The sequence below is a fragment of the Oncorhynchus keta genome, chromosome 32, assembly GCF_023373465.1.
Source record: "Oncorhynchus keta strain PuntledgeMale-10-30-2019 chromosome 32, Oket_V2, whole genome shotgun sequence".
In the NCBI taxonomy this organism is placed as follows: Eukaryota; Metazoa; Chordata; class Actinopteri; order Salmoniformes; family Salmonidae; genus Oncorhynchus; species Oncorhynchus keta.
In genome coordinates, this window is record NC_068452.1 from 7512628 (window position 1) to 7532750 (window position 20123).

The 20123-nt window shown below is 40.3% G+C and overlaps 2 protein-coding genes across 2 annotated transcripts; one reads left to right on the forward strand and one right to left on the reverse strand.

Moving 5' to 3' along the window:
* The first annotated feature begins 961 nt into the window (after nucleotides 1-961).
* Nucleotides 962-5110, forward strand: LOC118364706 (uncharacterized protein C17orf67 homolog). Its single transcript, XM_035746401.2, has 3 exons — nucleotides 962-1122; nucleotides 3816-3904; nucleotides 4317-5110. The coding sequence occupies exons 1-3, from the start codon at nucleotides 1065-1067 to the stop codon at nucleotides 4431-4433; spliced, it is 264 nt and encodes an 87-aa protein (XP_035602294.1). The 5' UTR covers nucleotides 962-1064; the 3' UTR covers nucleotides 4434-5110.
* A 1884-nt stretch (nucleotides 5111-6994) lies between these two features.
* On the reverse strand, nucleotides 6995-10777 carry LOC118364972 (chromobox protein homolog 8-like). The gene is made up of 5 exons (XM_035746819.2): nucleotides 10603-10777; nucleotides 10461-10504; nucleotides 10173-10238; nucleotides 9959-10025; nucleotides 6995-8727 (listed from the first exon to the last, which is right to left on the reverse strand). The coding sequence occupies exons 1-5, from the start codon at nucleotides 10765-10767 to the stop codon at nucleotides 7858-7860; spliced, it is 1212 nt and encodes a 403-aa protein (XP_035602712.1). The 5' UTR covers nucleotides 10768-10777; the 3' UTR covers nucleotides 6995-7857.
* Nucleotides 10778-20123: the final 9346 nt, after the last annotated feature.

Below are 20123 nucleotides of genomic sequence, written 5' to 3' on the forward strand. Positions count from 1 at the left end.
TACGTAATGCACAGCTGACTCTGGCAACTGAATAACAGATCAACAACAGTTTGTTGAGGGGAAAGATTTAGAGCTTTTCGTTCAACACATTTAAATAGTATTACTAAAATTTGCCTCAAAGGCATCAAGGTACATCTACATAACATAATTATATTATAAACGCAGACAGAGCTTCACATTCACTGATAGGTTACTAGGCCTATAGGAAGTTACCCGTAATTTTTTTAATCTTATTTTTAGGAGAAACAGACACATCATTTGGGCATTTCTACATGATGATAGAAAGAAGTTGAACAATAACTTTATTACATTACATTTGGCTGGAATGACTGTTAAAAACGAGGCACGCTGTCAAAAAATCTTGCAACCCAAACAGTGATAAGGCCAAAACAATGTTTTTACGGCACTTCGATACTGAAGCAGGTTAGGAGAATTTGCGAAGGAGGTTAGGATTCTGAGGTTAAGGTTAGGACAAGGGTTATGGTTAGCGAAAATACTCTCCAAACCTGCTACGGAAATAACTTTGTATTGAAGTGCCGTAAAAAAAAGTGTGGCCCAAGGCCGATAAGGCGCATGGCTTAGTTTCCGGGAAACCAAGAACAAAACAGAATATAGCCTTTAAAAAACCACTGCCTTGCGAAAAACACATCCATTATTCCTTAACAAATGATCTCTGTATAAAATTAGTTTTGCGCGCCATCAAGTGGATAGAATCAGCATTGCAAATTTGAAATCATAACACTAAATCTGCAACTGGATACAGATGTAATTCGTGCTAGAAGAAAAATATATTTGAGTACGCTAGCAAAGTTCAAACTGATGAAAAAACAAGTACATTGCATGCTATAATCACCACCAAATAAATATACAAATAAATACATGTCTCATGCCAGAACAGCAGGCACATTGACACTCAACAGATGTTTTCACAGTTATGTGACCCAGTTTTGTGATATTTGGATTGGGGAGGGGATCGGTGACGTAAAGATGAGAATTTACCCCCTCATCTCCTACGGGCTGGGGTCTCAGTGCAGAAGTAGCAGGGCAGGAGAGCTGAGACCAAGATGAAGAAGTTTGTGGCATTTTCCCTCTGTCTGGTCCTCTTGATCATCTACACAGCAGGTAGGCTCATTTTGAAGAGGTAAATTGCCTTTAGAAAAATGTATTAATTCACCTTTTGGTGGCTTGTGAAGGTCTCTGATAAAAAGTTTATCTTTGCATTTTTTTCTAAATGTTAATGCAATAGAAATTTTGTTTTAAAGAAAATATGATTATGCAGTTGTTAAGTAGTAATTAATGCAGTACTTTACATGCATAAAGCAAAGTAATTGCTTCATAATTAAACTTACAAAATAAAAATACAATTCAGTCGTGCACAGAAAAGCAAATATTGTGTTGCGTCATTGTAACTAGTAAATATGAAACTGAATACATTTCTGTTGTATGAAGATATTGCATGAAAATATGAAAAATAAGCCAAACAAATGATTGTTGATGTAAAACAAAACAAATATGACAGAATTATTTTAACTGCAATGCACATAGCTCATTTAAATATTCTATTGATCTGCCCCCTTCTACAATATATCATGTACTTCCATTTTTAAACTCTTATCAATGCCGTTTAAAAATCATTGCAAAAAAGCTGCCTGAGCCCTGGGTAGTGCTTTGCCACGTCGCTGTGTGTGCCTGGCGCTGTTGACAGAGCCAGCCAGGTTCATTTTCATACCCCCTCACAGGTTGGTCTTTGGGGGTCACGTGCTCCACGGGCTGGCCTGGCTCTCTGGAGTGGGGGAAATGAATGGCTACTTTGTTGCTCCACCAAAAAACAACCTCCTAATGATATTCTGCTGCTGCTGGGGGACAGACAGAGACAGAGCTCTATGAGACTAGGGTTGCATCTCAAATCACACCGTCTTCCCTATAGAGTACCCTATGTCACTGATTTGCTGCAATATTTTCGTTTGAGATAGATGTAGACAAACTAAGGTTGATGTTCATTGTCATGAATCTTGCCCTGGAGGCAGAACTGAGCGATTTTCCGCTAAATGGGCCAGCTACAAAGTCAAACTTGGCTATATCATAAAAACGAATGTCTTAATTTAAGGTTAGGGTTGGCGGTGTGGTTACGGTTAAGGTCAAGGTTATGTTTAAAATCCGATTTTGGGGGGGTATTTGGTATTTATTAAGATCCTCTTTAGCCGCTCCAAAAGCATCAGCTATTCTTCCTGAGGTCCACATGAAACATGACATTATACATAGTACAGAACATTATTAGTCAAGGACTGAAATACATTCATTTACAACTTCACACATAGCCTACATGCAGTGCCTTTGGAAAGTATTCAGACCTCTTGACTTTTTCCACATCCAGAGATGTTCGATCAGGTTCAAGTCCGGGCTCTGGCTGGGCCACTCAAGGACATTCAGAGACTTGTCCCGAAGCCACTCCTGCTTTGTCTTGGCTGTGTGCTTAGGGTTGTTGTCCTGTTGGAAGGTGAACCTTCACCCTAGTCTAAGGTACTGAGCGCTCTGGAGCAGGTTTCCATCAAGGATCTCTCTGTACTTTGCTCCGTTCGGCTATGCCTCGATTCTGACTGGTCTCCCAGTCCCTGCCGCTGAAAAACAACCCCACAGCATGATGTTGCCACCACCATGCTTCACAGTAGGGATTGTGCCAGGTTTCCTCCAGACGTGACGCTTGGCATTCAGGCCAAAGAGTTCAATCTTGGTTTCATCAGACCAGAAAATCTTGTTTTTTCGTGGTCGGAAAGTCTTTAGGTGCCTTTTGGCAAACTCCAAGCAGGCTGTCATGTGCCTTTTACTGAGGAGTAAAAATTTTGGTACCCTTCCCCAGATCTGTGCCTTGACACAATCATGTCTCGGAGCTCTACGGACAATTCCTTCGACCTCATGACTTGGTTTGAGTGAGACATTATACAGACAAAAATATCCAAAAACCTGTTTTTGCTTTGTCATTATAGGGTATTGTGTGTAGATTGCTGTGGATGAAAAATATTGAATACATTTTAGAATAAGGCTGCAACGTAACAAAATGTTGAAAAAGTCAAGGGGTCTGAATACTTTCTGAATGCACTGTATCAGCACATACACACAATCTCTAGGTCTAATACACTGCTCAGTGCAAATTACAATACAATATATATAAAATGACTGTGTCGATTCACAGTTCCCTTTGTGCAGTAAGGTGTTGTTTTATCTGTTGTTTTTTTTAAACTGGTTTTTATTGCTAGTTTAAGTTACCTGGGGTGGCAGAGAGTTCCATGTAGTCATGGCTCTATTTAATACTGTGTGTTTCTCAGCCTCTTGTTCTGGACCTGGGGACTATGAAGAGACCTCTGGTTGCATATGACTTGTGTTGTACAAATGGGTGTCCGAACTGTGTGCCAACTGCTTGAACAGACAGTTCAGTACCTTCAACAGATCAAACACCTCGCACAAAGACCAATAGTGATGCAGTCAATCTCTCCTCAACTTTGAGCCAGTAGACATGCATGCCACTGACACTGTCTACATCTAAGTGCGATTACGTGCTGCTTTTTACTGGACTAACTGCAATTTACCTTTGTCCTTCTTTGCCACACATGGTCGCACATCTGGGCAGTAGTCCAGGTGTGACAAAACTATGACTTTGTTGCTCTGCCAGCTAGTGACCACTTTGCAGAGCTGCCTCCAGGGCAAAACTTATGGCAATAAATGCCAACCTGCGTAGGCAAGCAGTGATGTTGCACCGTCAGCTCTTTGAAAACGAAGGGACATTGATGTCTTGAAATGATTTGTCTCTCTATCGACAGATGCAAACCCAATCATCAAGGAGAGCTATGCTAAGCAACTTCTGCGGACCAAGAGGCAGAAGCCCGGCCACCCCGATGAGCCAATGAGGGTAAGGTTCAAAGTGCAAGGGGCACAATTCAAAACCTGCAGCGTGGTGCTCATCCTTCTAAGAATCCATAAAAAAATGTTTCACTTATCAGTTACCCTGTAATTTCTTCTGTTTTGATATGATAATGAGAGATGCTTACGGCTTGATAAACTAACAGCACTTTAGATAATATGTAGTGATACAATGAAACTGCTTGTCAACTCTTTCTTTCCCTGGTGTGTTTCATTCCAAAAAAAGAAAAAAGACAGCCCACCCCATTCATGATTCTCTCACACTCTCTTCCCCCTCTTTTGACTCTTGCCCCCCCCCCTCTCTCTCTCTCTCTCTCTCTCTCTCTCTCTCTCTCTCTCTCTCTCTCTCTCTCTCTCTCTCCCTCCCTCTCCTCTCCTCTCTCTCTCTCTCCTCTGTATAGGAGCACTTGCTCCACATGCAGGTTCTGGATCAGAGGGCCCAGGAGACCAACCTGGAACACTGGCTGAACCCCCACTGCTACCCCCGCTGTGACAGGAACTACGGACACCCTGTCTAATCCCCAGTGACCTCGCCTTGACTCCTCACAGCCCAGGTTCCTGTCTGTCCAACACAACCATAAAGCATGCCTGCTTGGGTCCCCTGGGGCTTTTTAAGTATGGAACAGGGTAGCAAAATTCTGTGTAACAAAAAAGGTACCAGAAAGTACATAATTTCACTACATTTCGGACACATTTGAACACAATGTACTGTACATATAATTAGCCTATTGGCTGATCAGTTTTGTATTTCCCTCCTGATTGGTTATAGTTAGAATTGGGGTAAACTGATTCTAGGTCTTTTTTTTGTTGTCTTCTGGCGAACAACTTTTTCTGTGTGGCAGAAGGCGTTGACGGCAAGAAGGATGTTGAAAACTGTGATGACGACAATGATGATGATGACCATGATAATGATATGAGGGTGAAGCTCAGAGTGTAACTCTGTCACATGCATTTCATGATGAAGCCTCAGCAGGGAACACAGTGGCCATCAGTAGATACTGGCCACAAGAGCATGATCAGCTTATTCCAGCAACATTAGCATACAGGAAACATATAAAATTATATTAACATCATAGAGCATACATGATCCGTTTATATGTGGATACAGTTATGAGAAAATATACATTGTATTATGTAAAACAATGTTTTAAAAAAACAATAATGTAATAAACAATCTAATCAAATAAATAAAAAATATGGAAATGTGGTGGTTTTTTTCTCTTCCGTTTTGAAACTGGACTTTGAACAGGCTTCGGTAAGACTTTAGAGAAAATAAAGACTTTAACTACTAAGAAAGAGGAACTGTGAAGCGGAAGATTTTCCATGGTGACATGAGCAGTCATGTGGGTTGACCCCGCTGGTGACCCGGGGTTACGGTTGTTGCGGTCGGCCATGACCCGAGGTTACTATCGTAGTTTACTGATGTTTGGGGAATTTAAAGACAGTGCCCTTCAGTGGAGTTCACTGTATGACTCTGCACAGTGCTGCACACTACTTTCTCGCGCAGGAGGCTCTACAGAAGAACGGCATGCTATTGACCACAATGAATAACAACTTGTGAAAGGAAAGAGGGGAATTATTTGATACAAAGTATTCAACGCTTTATCGCAGATAAACTGAATGGCCGGGAGCACTAGGCTAAATCCTACGCAGTTCTGGACATGTGAAGGGAGTAAATATATCCAGACAAGAACAAATACAGTTTTTATCCGAAGTGAACGTCGTGCAAATTATTTGTAACATTGCGTAAGATATCATTAAACTGATAATGGCCATATATGGCCGTATACGACTGAACCGGCACACATTTTACATGCAATTTAAGAAATGTGCTGCTGATGTTTGGGCTGATTAATGGCCAAAACTATCGAACTTTTATTGTATTGTATTATATCCCCATGATTCAATGACAACATCTAACACCTGACGTGTGTTTCATCTGGAGAAATTGCATTGTAGCCTATCAAGAGTCAGATTGTTCAATTACTATCTGCATGAGGCATGCGACCATCATCGAATGATTCTGCAAAACGAATGCACCGATAGGCGTTCAAATAGGCCACTGGAACCAACCAAGTAAAAAAAAACAGTAAGCCCGCAACAATCATGCAAATTAATCATTAAACATTAAGCCATAGCCTATACAGAAATGACCGGAGTCTTTTGTCAGGCAAATGCATTCCTGCCAGACATACGTGTATTAGCAGGTTATAACGTACATTTCGTAGGCAATCTATGTTAGCTCTGATGACCTATTTGGTAACACAGGCCTACCTACCTTGTGACCCCACATAACCATCGTGTCAATTCCGCAGATACCGATGGGCGCTGGATTGTAATTGGTTTATGATTTGAGATTTTTTTTTGCAAAAGTACAATTAAATTATTCATGTAAGCCCAATGTCAACCATTTAAAATAATTATAGGCTACGGGTTTTTCTGTGAAGTTTGCAGGACGACAGCACAATTAGATTTAAATAGAATTCAATATAAAACTCTTATTAAAATGCTTTATCAACTGTCTCTGAGTCCCTACTATCCCATTCTTTTAGCAATCTTTGCCATTTTAATAAAAATAAGACAGTGAAATTAGTATTATATTTTTAATGAGAGCAAATAGGCCTATACATTTGAGTTGCTTCCTGATTTGTTTTGAAAAAATCTAAATCATTACAAAATATATAAACCAAGGTCTTGACATTCTAGGCCTTTGTGGACCGTTGCCAAAACGCACTAATCTCAACGAAAAATAGGACATATTTCTCTACTATAATTGGCACTACAATATTGCTAAGAAAATGTCATTATGAACCACGGCAAAGATGAGGTAAACCTATTCCTGCAATTGGTCTATAAATTCGAAATATGGTCAACGTTATTTGAAATTAGGACAACGGGAAACATGCGAACTAAAGCAGCTTCCTAAATAAAATAAATAAATAAACATGTCACCAAAATATTTCTGAAACCTGTAATTCTATAAAGCACATTTGCAACTTTCATCAGTCCTTTTCACAACCAAGGCAAAAAAGGAATCTTAAAATCAGTTGGTCGAAATCATGACAACCAGAAACAGAGACAATTGCAACAAGTTTACTGGAAAGCATCTCAAAAGCAAACTGTGTGACATCAGGTTGTGATCATCCTGTTACATTGAAAGCATCCGATTTGTATGTCTAACACAGATGTCAACAGAAAGACGACCGTATGTTCTTCAGCAAAGACAGCGTCATAAACATCAAGCAGCTTTCTTCATTTTTATTAACAGCTTATAAAATCTGGAAACAAGACCGACATCTGCTGGCCTATAGCATTGCACAGGCTATATAAACTCTTATAGAGGACATGTAGGTCAACAAGACATTGATTTGATTCACTTTTTTATTAAACCTTCCAAAAGGTAAACTTTTGCAATGAATAGGGTAAGCTACGCCTCAAACTGAAACGGCATGACCTGGAACATATAGTTCACACTATAATTGGTTTAGGATTTCTCCATATTTGTTTTTCTCACTGACATGTGAAATCAAATGACAAATGCACCCCCATTATACCTCTTAACATTTAAAAGGTACTAGCTTGACATAATTACAGCCTGTCTGACAAAGTATATTGTTTGTTTAAAAGCGGATTGTTGAAAACTAAAAGCCATTTGTAAACAAGTAAACGCTGTACACAAGGCATGCAACTCTTTCAAATAGCCTACGGGTGGTGATTAGCTTCAAATGGACTTCCTTTAATTTTGGTCATTACATTTACTAGACTTCCAATTATAGTATATATATATATATATATATACACACATATGCACATAAAATCCTGTATTTTGCTGTTATACATTACATCAAAAATCTGAATGATAAATGACACTATAAAGTACGGACTTTCAAAATAATTTGGTACAAGATTGACAGAGCTGAAGAGAATTAAAATCAGAGGAAATCATCTTTTATCTTTGAAAAATCCTTGATCTGTGCTACTCTCCCTGATAGTCACTGTCAAAAAGTTTGTGGTCACATCAGTCACCAGAACCTTCTCCACGTTGTTCAAGCAAGGCTTCCAAGTCACCTCATCCGTTTGGCCCAGGATCTGCGACACAGGGATTTTGGCGATGAGTGAAGGCTTCCCCCTCTGTGGCAGCTCTTCGCTGGGTTGATGCACATTCTTTTTGGATAGGTGCTTTAGTTGGGGAGGGGATAAGTAGTTTGAGGGGCACTCTTTAGTCCTGCAGGCCTGGGAGTCTGAGCCTATTCTGTGTGAGTGCAACATGCCCCTGTCTGGGCCGCAGTGCTGCTGTGTGCTCCCACTAGCCACGGGCCTAATTTGCTTGTGGGGATAACCACCCAGCTCCTCCTGGTGCCTGTGGGCTAGTTTAATCCCCCTCATCTCAGACCCCCTCTCTTCACCACCGGACAGGCCCAACTTGGCCAATTTGAGTGGGCCGTATGTCACCTGCTCCTCTGCCCTCCTCTTGAGGGGCGACAGGGCGGCGGGAGGAGCGTTGAAGGGATTGTCCTTAAATCGCAGCTTGGGTTTGGGCCCTCTCTTCTTGGGGACAATCACAAAGCCATCGGGGCCTGGGGGCCTCTGGAGGACTGGTTGACGGTGCTCTCGGACCGGTTCTGGGGGCCTGACCCGCACACTCTCGCCCCTGTTGACGGTGCTGGGTGGGAAGATGGTGGGGACCACGGCCCTCAGCCCCTCTCGCGCTCTGGGGGTGATGACAGGCTCTGGGGTCGGGTAGGTGACGCGTATCCCTCGGACCGCATCGCTCCTGAACTCGTACAATTTGGCTTTAGCTTTAGCTTGTGCCTAAACGGGGAAGGAAACCAGAGAAGAAACACTTTTGAACGGGGGAAACTTATCAACAAAGATGGAAAATTGAAAGTAGGCTACTGCCGATGGCAATATGGGAAAGGTTTTTCCACTTCTCCAATTTCAGTGGGTATAATGTTCTCTTTCATAAAGACGAATTTAAAATGTCAGTTGAGGATACTCTTTATTTGTCATTAAAGATATACTAAGAGTATGCCAGCCGCTTTATAATGGCTTAATAAATGCGCACTTGCAATTAGCAAAACTATTTTTATAAAAAAAAGAGTATAATTGCAACAATACATGTACACAATTATAAATGAAGACCATAGACAAAATCTTTACTTCTCATTATATCCCCTGAAGAATTTACAGGCTACACCAGTTTGCTAGCACTTTTACACTTTCACAATAGTTACTTGTTAGACATGTCTTTGCAGCTCAGTTTGAAAACAGCCATTTACCGGCCTGCGAGAAAACCTGTACTCTAAATAAGATGCTGGTATTAAGCAATTGTCATAGTCGGCTCTCGTGAAAAGACACGCGCATTCGTTTGATGACGTCTTCAGATTTTAAGATTTAATTTAAAACCAGTCCCATGCAAACTTTTGGTTTTAGCTGTAACGATTGCTTTACTGATGATTACACGTCAAAACGTGCTAACTTTTAACCGTGCCGAATAATCGATGCACACCCGAATAGACGAACCCTCGCTTTTATAGGCACATTTTATATTCCACCCGTGTAGGCCTAAATTGAGTTCATTTCGAAATATAAACAATTAACCTGGCATGTTTATTGATCAATTTGGCTACCTGTCAATACAACCAATTTACCATGATTCGGTTTTTTAAAAAACGTATTAAGGTCTATTAGCACCAGCCTAACTAATTCGTCTCCCTAAAAACACATTCACACCTACACAAATACACATCAAGCACTAAATATAATGTTGCCTTCATACCGGTAGGAAAAAAAGGTGATTCTCATGGGAAAACTTGACACGTGGGATCCTTCAAACTTGCATATTTACGTTAGCGCAACAACTGCTATATATTAACCAGATGAAGAACCTGTGGATACACAGTGGGTGGAGACTGTGGTCTGTTTACATGCCACATGCTAGAAATCGTGTCCAACCATGCAGCCCTAAATTCAGTAGATTCCACAGTATCATTGCGTGTTGGATGGATTATTTTCAACAATGCATGTATTTCAACATAGCTACCTTTAGCAGAAATGTCTTCGGTTTCGGGCCTCTCTTTTTGGGCCCAAATAGTTCCCTTTCACGCTCCCTGGAACAGCAAGACACCCATTTTGAGTATCAAGAGAGTGAAGTGCAATAGGCGACTTGCGTGACGGATGCATTTTATTTGGCTGTGCAGCTAACATTGCATGCAATGAATGTACAACATGAACAGGCCCATATCCATACAATTTACCTCTCTTCGAATGCGACGAAGAGGCGGGAGTCCAATATATTTTCCTCCGGTTCCCAAGTGCTAAATCTATGGAGAAAAATACAATTGACAGAGGTTAGTTTTCCACTACATTGGGAAAGCAAGCGAAGATACGGGCTAACGTTAGCTAGCTTGCTAACACTGCCAGCGTGCTGCGCTGACTTTGTCACTAGCAGATGCCACTTAGCAAGCAAGCGAACACTACAGCTAGCAGCCAGCAACATCCATGTAGAAGCAAGGTTCTCTAGCATTAAATTCAACGCAACTTACTTCGGTGACCAGCCCTTCCATTTCACAAGGTATTCCATTCGACCCTGCGTGTCATCAGAAATAGAAAAAGAACGCTTCGTTAGGGAACTGCAGTAGCGCGTCAAAATATATTATGCATGTTAGGGAAATGTGTTTCACATACTCTCCTTATTCGCCGTTTGATGATAGATTCGGCTGCGAAAACCCGTTCCCCAACTGCAGACAGCTCCATGTTTACTTCAATCCAGCTACCGTTAGCTAAAGCTTGGTGGTGAACGCTAGATATTTTTTCTCCCCTGTCTCGCGGAGTGAATTCCAGACAGCCCATAATACTCCTGCACAGAAAAGACGTCATCAAAAAAAAAAATGTGTTGCCTAGGAACCGCAGTCGGTGGAACCATTTAGAGTAAGCCCATTGGGTTACCCGTTGCTACGTGCCCGCGGTTGCTAGGTGAGAAGGAGGAGCGTCCACTTCTGGAAATTCTTAAGGGGAAAATGGTGGCATTAGCGCGGTGGATCAATTACTCGGATTATTCGGAGATCTTTAAAAACATATGTCGCCAGATATATAACGCAGAACATGTGCAGAATGAAAATAAATGAACAATGGGATCAACTTTCCTCAAACGTAATACCCAAAAGAGGTGAAGGAAAGCAGATTGAATGTGTGCACATTTCAGTTAACAACTGAACTGTCACACAATATTTCAGTTTAAAGTACTCCTAATCAATAGTTTACAGTCATGGTAAGGTAAATTGTATGAAGATTACTAGGATACAATATAGGCCTACAGGAAATGCCCTATGTCTAAATAGAACATAGACTAGATCACATTCATGTGCAATAGTTTATCCTTATTCCAGTTCTCTTGATCCCTACACTTTTGTCTTTTTCTCTCGCAATAAAAGGTGTCAATTATAGTCTCCATTCAGTAGGATATTCGTTTAAACCTAAGCTACAGTTTCCATACACGTTTGACTTCATTCAACGAACACAATCGAAGATGTCTAAATGTGGGGATGAGAGAACACATTCCACCTTTAGCTTTAGTCGTAAGTATTTACCTAATGTATAGCCTTTAAAGTGTTTGAGTAGGCTATTGCCATCAAATTGTTAGGTAGGACCTCAAATAAAATGAATGAACCTGAACATAAACTTTAGACCAATCGGGAAAATATTGTAATTATAGCCTATTTAAAGTTGAGCGAAACAGAAATTGGCCTATAGTTTGAGTTAGGGTATGGAAGTAGACCTATGCAGTCTAATTCGTTGAGTAGGGCTAGGCTTCATATAGAAAAACACAAGCTTAGAATAGAGCTTGTAGGCCTATGCATGGGCCTCAATTAAGCAAACATATTTTCAACTCGCAACACCAAGTGATCATAGCACAACCACTCAACACGGGATAGATTTAAGTCTATAATTTCCACGAAACCGTCACTTAAAACTAACCATAAAATCTCGTGAGTTGCGGTCTCTAATAATTCAGCCTTGGAAAATGAGTTCGCTGACTTGAAATAAGTGCTTTAAATAATTTGCTTACTTTCATTACGATCTGCTCAAATAATTAGACACATGTGTGATAAATCCTGTTGTTTACACAGCATAAATCAGTCAGCCAGGCCTACTGCGTTTATCCACGTTAAAGCAACAACTGAAGGAGTATGTGGAATATATAGGCCATATGTACAAGTCAGACCAAAATAGATAAACTAATAATAATAATATCCTTGTATTTATCGTTATTGTTAATTGGATAGGCCTAAATATGTATTTCAATTGTTTATTTATTAATACTAATAATAATGATCATATTATTATTATTGTTATTATCTGTATTATCATTACTATTTCAATATTATTTCTTTAAAATAAAATTAATATGGCATTATAGCCCAGATTCAAATGAACAGCTTAATGAGACTTCTCGGATCGGAAAAGGTCCATTTCAATAATGTCCCGCGTGTTGGATTATTGTCAAACTTTCCATTCGATTTTTTTTTTTTTTGTCGGAGCATTAATTTGTCTAAATATTAATTTTCAGTGCATTCAACTAAAGGTTAAACTCACGACACCAATTGATTGGCGGCAGGTAGCCTAGTGGTTAGAGGCGAGCAAGCAACCGGAGGGTTGCCAGATAGAATCCCGGGTCTGGTGGGAAGTCAGCTGGCAACCGGAGGGTTGCTGGTAGGCCTATCAAATCCTAGATTACATTACCTGCTGTTGTGTCCTTGAGCAAGGCACTTAACCTCTCACAACAATAGCTCCCCGGGCGCTCAGTTGTGGCAGCCTCCTGCACCTTTCCACAAAACCTGTAGGCTTATATGAACGGTTTGGGTTAAAAGCAGAAGTCACATTTCGGTTGGACCTTGTGCGCAATTGACCGATAAACTGATTTTCTTAATCTGACAGCTATTTGGCTGATCACACATCTACAAATCATTCGCAAATATATTTAATTGAGGACTAAAAATAACATATCCATATGCTCTTGAAACGTCATATTAATTCAGACCTCATCACCAAGTCCCCTTAAAGAAAACAGACTCTAAAAGTTCAGATTGATTTTCAAACAAGATTACAGACCTACATTATGAACTAAATTCCACGACCAAAAAGGCATTAATTTAACACAAACATCCTTCCATTTAAGAATATAGGCTCATACGAATGAGGATTTCCTAATTAGGTTGATCTATGCCTAGTCATATTAATACAACTATATCAGATAGGCTAATCAATCGGATAATATTGCTGTTAAGGCCAACTCATGAGTTGAGATAGACGCACAACCATTTGACAAAAAGTATATTGATTAAAATATGTCTCAGATGTCGGCCTTTATTATGGTAAAAGTTTATTTGCACATGTGAAGAGAAACAACGTTTTCTACAACGTTGGTATTGGCATTGTCTCATTTCAATACGTTTGCATTGTCAAAGCATGCAAAGATCACGAAAGCCTTCATCTTATACTTCTTAAGACTATAGGCTTTTACTCTCTGGGATCATTTGGCCCCCGTGAGCAACTCGTTTAGGAGAAAACTCATATAGGACTATGATAACATTGTTTCCCTGATAGACCCAGCCATAATCTATTTCAAATCATCTGATCTTGACTAATAAGCCATACTTAAATACCATTTTCCGATTCCTCGACAAGAATGGAGAGAAGAGGCAGGCCTTATATATAATTGAACAACCTAACTGAGATAGACTAATGGTTGTTTCAGTGTAGCATGCATGTCGATTTAAATGTATAGCGGGCCACCCTAAAGCTTAGAGACATGCAGGTCCATACAGTCCATACACAAAGCAAATCTCAAACGCTGACTTCATGCCTAAACCACGAAATAGACTCTTCATTGCTTAATTACACGCCTATAGGTCAATCTTGATACATTGGAAATCACAGTAGGCTAATGGCAATATTGCCCTGACAGGCTGTAATGGATATGGTTGAAACAAAGGACCCCCTCTTTGCCAATCATTGCATGTTATTGCATTGTTTGTTATGATATCAATTAGGCCCATGACGGCACCCATGCAGACACATCAACATCTAGTCAATTACAAGCAATTTCCTAATGTAAATGCTCTCAAAATCCCTGTTGACATAGCAGCAGTACAGGACAAAGAAGACATGCAGAAAATAGGCTAGATGGGATATTGTACCGTCCCTCGTGTTATTATTCGTCATATGCATTTACATTAGGTTTTCATTTTGTCTCATGTATTTTTCCACAAGCAAACATGATGCCAGTAATGAATTTTGTGCATGGCTTTACCGGAGGAAGACGGGCTGCGGGACTCCTTTTATGGGGTAAGCATTGGTCTCCGCGCGACTGCAGTGCAGCAGTGGTTGCAGCCATATATGGGTGCATGGTCGACCTGTTAGAAGATTATTGGTTCGCTCGTATCTGGGCAACCGCCATTACCTATCGCTCAGGAAAGCAAAAAACGAACATCATGCAAAGGCAAGGACATCATGCACAAGGTGAAGAACGATTTTTAATTTATCCTCTCCTATGCAGACACGCGAACACATAATTGTCACAAGCGCGCACGCAATCTCTCTCACACGCACACAGACACAGAGACACAGTTATCATGTATTTCAAGTCCTCTGTGCTTATTAATTATTTTTTTGTGAAATTTGCATAACAACACAACTTCTTGGGGCTAGTTGTCTAAAAGCTTGGCCAACATCTGTCACATTTTGCATCGGACATAATTGATATGTCACCTTTATTTTCATCCTGTTGGTCATGAAAGGAAGTCACATCTATAACCAAGACCTTCAAGCTATTTTCATTAGACCTCTAACCGAGATCACATTGCCGTGCACACAATATTGCCAACACAAAAGTTCAAGGTTACACTTTTTGCTGATTAGGAGGAGGGATGTGGAATGTGTGCGCAGAGTGAGGGAAAGAGGCATCGGCAACTTCTGTTTGTTTCGATGGAGCTTAATTGTATAAATTACAGGGCCAGCCAAGGTATCTGTGAAAAGAAACAATGGTACAACATTAAATCCACAAGACCCAACGCGTTACTATAGACTAGCATATTCATAATGTCAAACGTTTCCAAACATCATTTAGAACAATATAATTCACATAGGAACAATTCACAGAGAATGGAATGTATAGGCCTAAATGACGTGACATTGGTTGCAAAAAACAACCAAGTTGTGAACATTCTGAGATGACTGAAATAGACTGCCAAAAGAGATCACCGCTCTCGCGGATAGGGCTGTAGAATTAGAACACTATTATACAATATATCTATATCTCTATGGTTGGAGGCAACAAGAACAGAATTGATCTAATAATGTAATATAATAAAGCAAACGCTAATAGTTTTGTTATATTGCCACAGAGCCGACACTTAACAAAATGGGTTGGGTTTGTTCCGTTGGCAGGCTGGTAACATTTTTTACTTATGGTCTCCAGACAGTTAGGCTACAGACATTAACCTTATAACATTAAGACATCTAATTTATTTCATTTATATCGGTTTCGGTGGTGTCACATGCGCCCATTTTAAAACCTCGATAAAAAATACGCTGGATAGACTAAAAGAGACAGCCATTTTCTCTCTCGTTCTCTGCGCGTTAAGGTGTCGATAGCAGTTTTTATTGTTTTATTCCGGGGCTCCGCGGCAATGGAATGAAATAAAATGGTCGAGAGTAAAAGCTTCTGCTCTGCGGTTGTGGTTTGTCAAGGCGATGGGTTTTTGCGACACATCATCCCTGAAGTGTCGCAATGAGGCGTAGGGGCTAAGGGCAACTTTTGCTCTCGACCGTGCAGCTGCCACGACTCAATTTACAGTCAGTCCGCCATGTTGATGATAATTTAACTGGAATTCTTCACACTCTTTACACTGTCCCTAGTTGCGTTTGTAAATCTACTATATCAAAAACTGCATGACAAATAGGGGAAGACAGATGATAAATCGGCCACAGGTTGACCTCATTTGTCATATTTTCCCACATAAATTAGACTCGCATTGTGACAAATGCAGGGCATAGCTACAATATAAGCCAAAATGTCAACATTTGTTTGCCAACACTGTCAAATAAGTAGGGTACACAGAAACAGTGGCTTTATAGACAACAAAACAACATTTGAATCATGCATGAACAAACGTCCGGGAAATAAATACACAGCAACAGCCGATGGATTTATGAATGAGAAAACGTTCAGTGCCATTGTAAAATAACAAACAATTTCATCACTCCAATCCAGTATGAAACATTTTCCTATAATACATAGATTTCCTGTCAATCTCCAATTTAGCAAATGTATGTGTGTGTGTGTGTGTGTGTGTGTGTGTGTGTCTGTGTGTGCAGGTTAGAGAGAGGACATGCTTTACTTCAAACAAATTGGACCAAAAAGTATACGGACTTTAATCGAACTTGTTTTTAGGGCAGGGACACACGTTTTCCTTTTCGGGAAAAAAAATAATGTCAAAAGTGCATGCGAAATCATTGCAGCAATCTCTGCAATTCGGAAAAATGATTAGGCCAACAAAACATGCCATATAAACCCGGTCACTTTTTAACGAGATACTCTGCTCTTTACAATTTGGTACCACATTGTCCATATAACTTCAAAATGTTTCAAAATAATTTATGAGAATGGATTGGCGGGGGGAGAAGAGTTGGCACGGGGAGGCAGATCAAGTTGGCTAGTTGAAGAGCGAGATATTTGCAGCGGTATTAATTGTTTGGCCCTATTAATTCCCATTATTGTGGGCAACGACTGATTTATGAAAATGTGGCTTTTTTCGGGTCATGTAGCCTTCTTAGGCCTACATCTGATCAGCTAAACATTATCACCCCCCACTTACATTGTGTAAGCTATTTGAGCGTAGCCTATATATTTAATTGTCTCTGCATAGTTTCCAAAGTGAAGTTCATTTATGAGCAATTATAGGAGGCATATCAATGTATTCCTTCAATATAAATGGTTCAATGACGCACCATGGTAAATCATCTCGATGGAAATCGGTCTGCAGCCTATAATTCTATAGCAATTTCAATAATGCCACCCAGTGAATGTTTTTTTGGGGGGGATTCTTGTGCCAACTTCTACAAGTACACTACAAGCCTGTGGAGCCACCCGATTGCAGCAAAACGAAATAATATGCTTGCAAATTAGCCTACATAGGTGATAAAGGCCTCGTTGGCCTTACAGGTGTTGATTAACAGGCTTTCTAGCTTCAGTTGCATATAGACAAACAGTTTTGTTGGACAGCTTCATACACATTGGGAATGAAACCATATGCATCCAAGGTGGATGTCATAGGCCTAGGCTAGAAACTCAGTCATTTACTCACATGTGAACAACAACCATGGATTATGGGGTTGTACCCTGGAAGAAGGTAGCTGACTAAACTCAACTCCACGACGAAGGAAGTCTCTGATTAACTCTGATTAACTGATCAACAGAGTTGAGTAGAGACCAAGCTTTGCGGAATTCAGCTCTGACTACTTCCATTTGCCCAAGGTCGATACAAAAATGTTTGCAACATTATAAAACGCTTACCTTGTCCCTGACTTTGACCTCTGTCGTTGCATGCCTTTCTTTGTTTGCTGAAATACATACTTTTTCAATAAACATGAATCATATACAACCGCAGACATTTTGCTCATTGCTGTTGCTCTAAGATGGGAACTCAGCACAAATGTTCATGTGCTAATTGAATCCCAACAAGGAAACAGTCGGTGTTTGTATTTGATTAACGTTTTATTTAAAATAGTATTGATTTCAGCAAACAAAGAAAGGCATGCAACGACAAAGGACACACACAGGTACAAGGTAAGCGTTTCATAATGGAAACATGCTGAAGTATTGACATTGGGTGAATAAGTGGAGTTGGTGGAGTTCATCAGAAACAAGCTTCACAATAGAGTTGAGTTTCGTCAGCTTGGAATAAGGAATTAGATAAGATACTGTCCTTCAACATGTATATATTTTAAAAAACTGACCATGGGTGAGATGTCATCTAAAACTAGGAGGGCTTATTGTAAAAGAGCAGTTAGGTTACTGTGATTGTCCTTAGGCCTACATGCATTTGCTCCAATGCCTTTGACACATTTTAAAGCACTATTGCATAATGAGTGTGACCAACACATGTCTACGGAGTTGTCTAGACTTGCTGCTAACCTTTGTGCTCGGCCTCCAAATGCAAGGCACGACAGAGGGTAGTGTGAACAGCCCAGTACATCACTGGGGCCAAGCTTCCAGGACCTCTATACCAGGCAATGTCAGAGGAAGGCCCTAAAAATGTTCAAAGACTCCAGCCACCCTAGTCATAGACTGTTTTCTCTGATACTGCACAGCAAGCAGTACCAGAGCACCAAGTCTAGGTCCAAGAGGCTCCTAAACAGCTTCTACCCCCAAGTCATAAGACTCCTGAACATCTAATCAAATGGCTCCCCAGACTATTTGCATTGCCCCCCCTTTACACCACTGCTACTCTCTGTTGTCATCTATACATAGTCACTTTACTAACTCTACCTACATGCACATATTGCCTCAACTAACCGGTGCCCCCCCCTCCTTTACACCACTGCTACTCTCTGTTATCATCTATACATAGTCACTTTACTAACTCTACCTACATGTACATATTGCCTCAACTAACCGGTGCCCCCCCTCCTTTACACCACTGCTACTCTCTGTTATCATCTATACATAGTCACTTTACTAACTCTACCTACATGTACATATTGCCTCAACTAACCAGTGCCCCCCCTCCTTTACACCACTGCTACTCTCTGTTATCATCTATACATAGTCACTTTACTAACTCTACCTACATGTACATATTGCCTCAACTAACCAGTGCCCCTCCCCCCCTCCTTTACACCACTGCTACTCTCTGTTATCATCTATACATAGTCACTTTACTAACTCTACCTACATGTACATATTGCCTCAACTAACCAGTGCCCCCGCACACTGACTCTGTACCGGTACCCCCCCTGTTTATAGTCTCGCTATTGTTATTTTACTGCTGCTCTTTAATTACCTGTTACTTTTATTTCTTATCTGTATTTTTTAAACTGCACTGTTGGTTAGGGGCTCGTAAGTAAGCATTTCACTGTAAGGTCTACCTGTTGTATTCGGCACATGTGACTAATACAATTGGATTTGATTTGATCAATAAATAATCTAAATTCAGCAGGCAGGGCCGGCCCTGGGCATAAGCGACACCCCCCAAACCTCCCCAAATGTTTTGTTTGTTTGGTGAATGAATCTAGCCAGGTATCTAAACTCATAGTAACCATGGTCAAATTTTCTGACAAGGCACGCAGGGCATATGCACAGGGGACCTGACCACCAAGGGGTCCCCAATAATATAGTTAGTTTCTATAGTTGGAAAAAGTACCCAATTGTCATACTTGAGTAAAAGTATAGATACCTTAATATAAAATGATTGAAGTAAAAGTGAGTCACTCAGTAAAATACTACTCAAGTAAGTCTCAAACTATTTAGTTTGAAACATTGTTAAGTATCAAAAATAAATGTAATTGCGAAAATATACTTAAGTGTCAAAAGTATGAATAATTTCATATTCATTATATTAAGCAAACCAGACTGCATAATGTTCTTGTTTATCGTAATTTACGGATAGCCAGGGGCACGCTCCAACACTGAAAGATCATTTACAAACGAAGCATGTATTTATTGAGTCCGTCAGATCAGAAGCAGTAGGGATGTCCAGGGACATTCTCTTGATAAGTGTGTGAATTGAACCATTTTCCTGTCCTGCTAAGCATTCAAAATGTAACGAGTACTTTTGGGTGTCCGGGAAAAAGTATGGAGTAAAAAGTATATAATTTTCTTTATGAATGTAGTGAAGTAAAAGTAAAAGTTGTCGAAAATATAAATAGTAAAGTTAACTACAGATACCTCAAAAAAATGACTTTAGTACTTTCAATTATTTTTTACTTAAGTACTTTAAATCACTGGTTAGTGACTCTCACTCATCATATTACATCGGAATAAGACATGGCATTAGGCCCTAAAATGTTTTGCCCGCAAAGAGGGGGGCTAGGGCCAGCCCTGCAGCAGGCCAGGAAGCGAGGTTAGTTCTGCATCTATTTTAACCTCCTGCCTGTGATGAGTGCCAGTGCAAGAAGCAAGCAATGCGGTTTCTACAAGATTGTGT

Coding starts and splice junctions, on each gene's coding strand:
- LOC118364706 (XM_035746401.2), top strand. CDS start 1,065: ATGAAGAAGTTTGTGGCATTTTCCCTCTGTCTGGTCCTCTTGATCATC. Junction 1,123..3,815: donor CTTGATCATCTACACAGCAG/GTAGGCTCATTT, acceptor CTCTATCGACAG/ATGCAAACCCAATCATCAAG. Junction 3,905..4,316: donor ACCCCGATGAGCCAATGAGG/GTAAGGTTCAAA, acceptor TCCTCTGTATAG/GAGCACTTGCTCCACATGCA.
- LOC118364972 (XM_035746819.2), bottom strand. CDS start 10,767: ATGGGCTGTCTGGAATTCACTCCGCGAGACAGGGGAGAAAAAATATCT. Junction 10,505..10,602: donor TCAAACGGCGAATAAGGAGA/GTATGTGAAACA, acceptor GATGACACGCAG/GGTCGAATGGAATACCTTGT. Junction 10,026..10,172: donor TTCGTCGCATTCGAAGAGAG/GTAAATTGTATG, acceptor TTGCTGTTCCAG/GGAGCGTGAAAGGGAACTAT.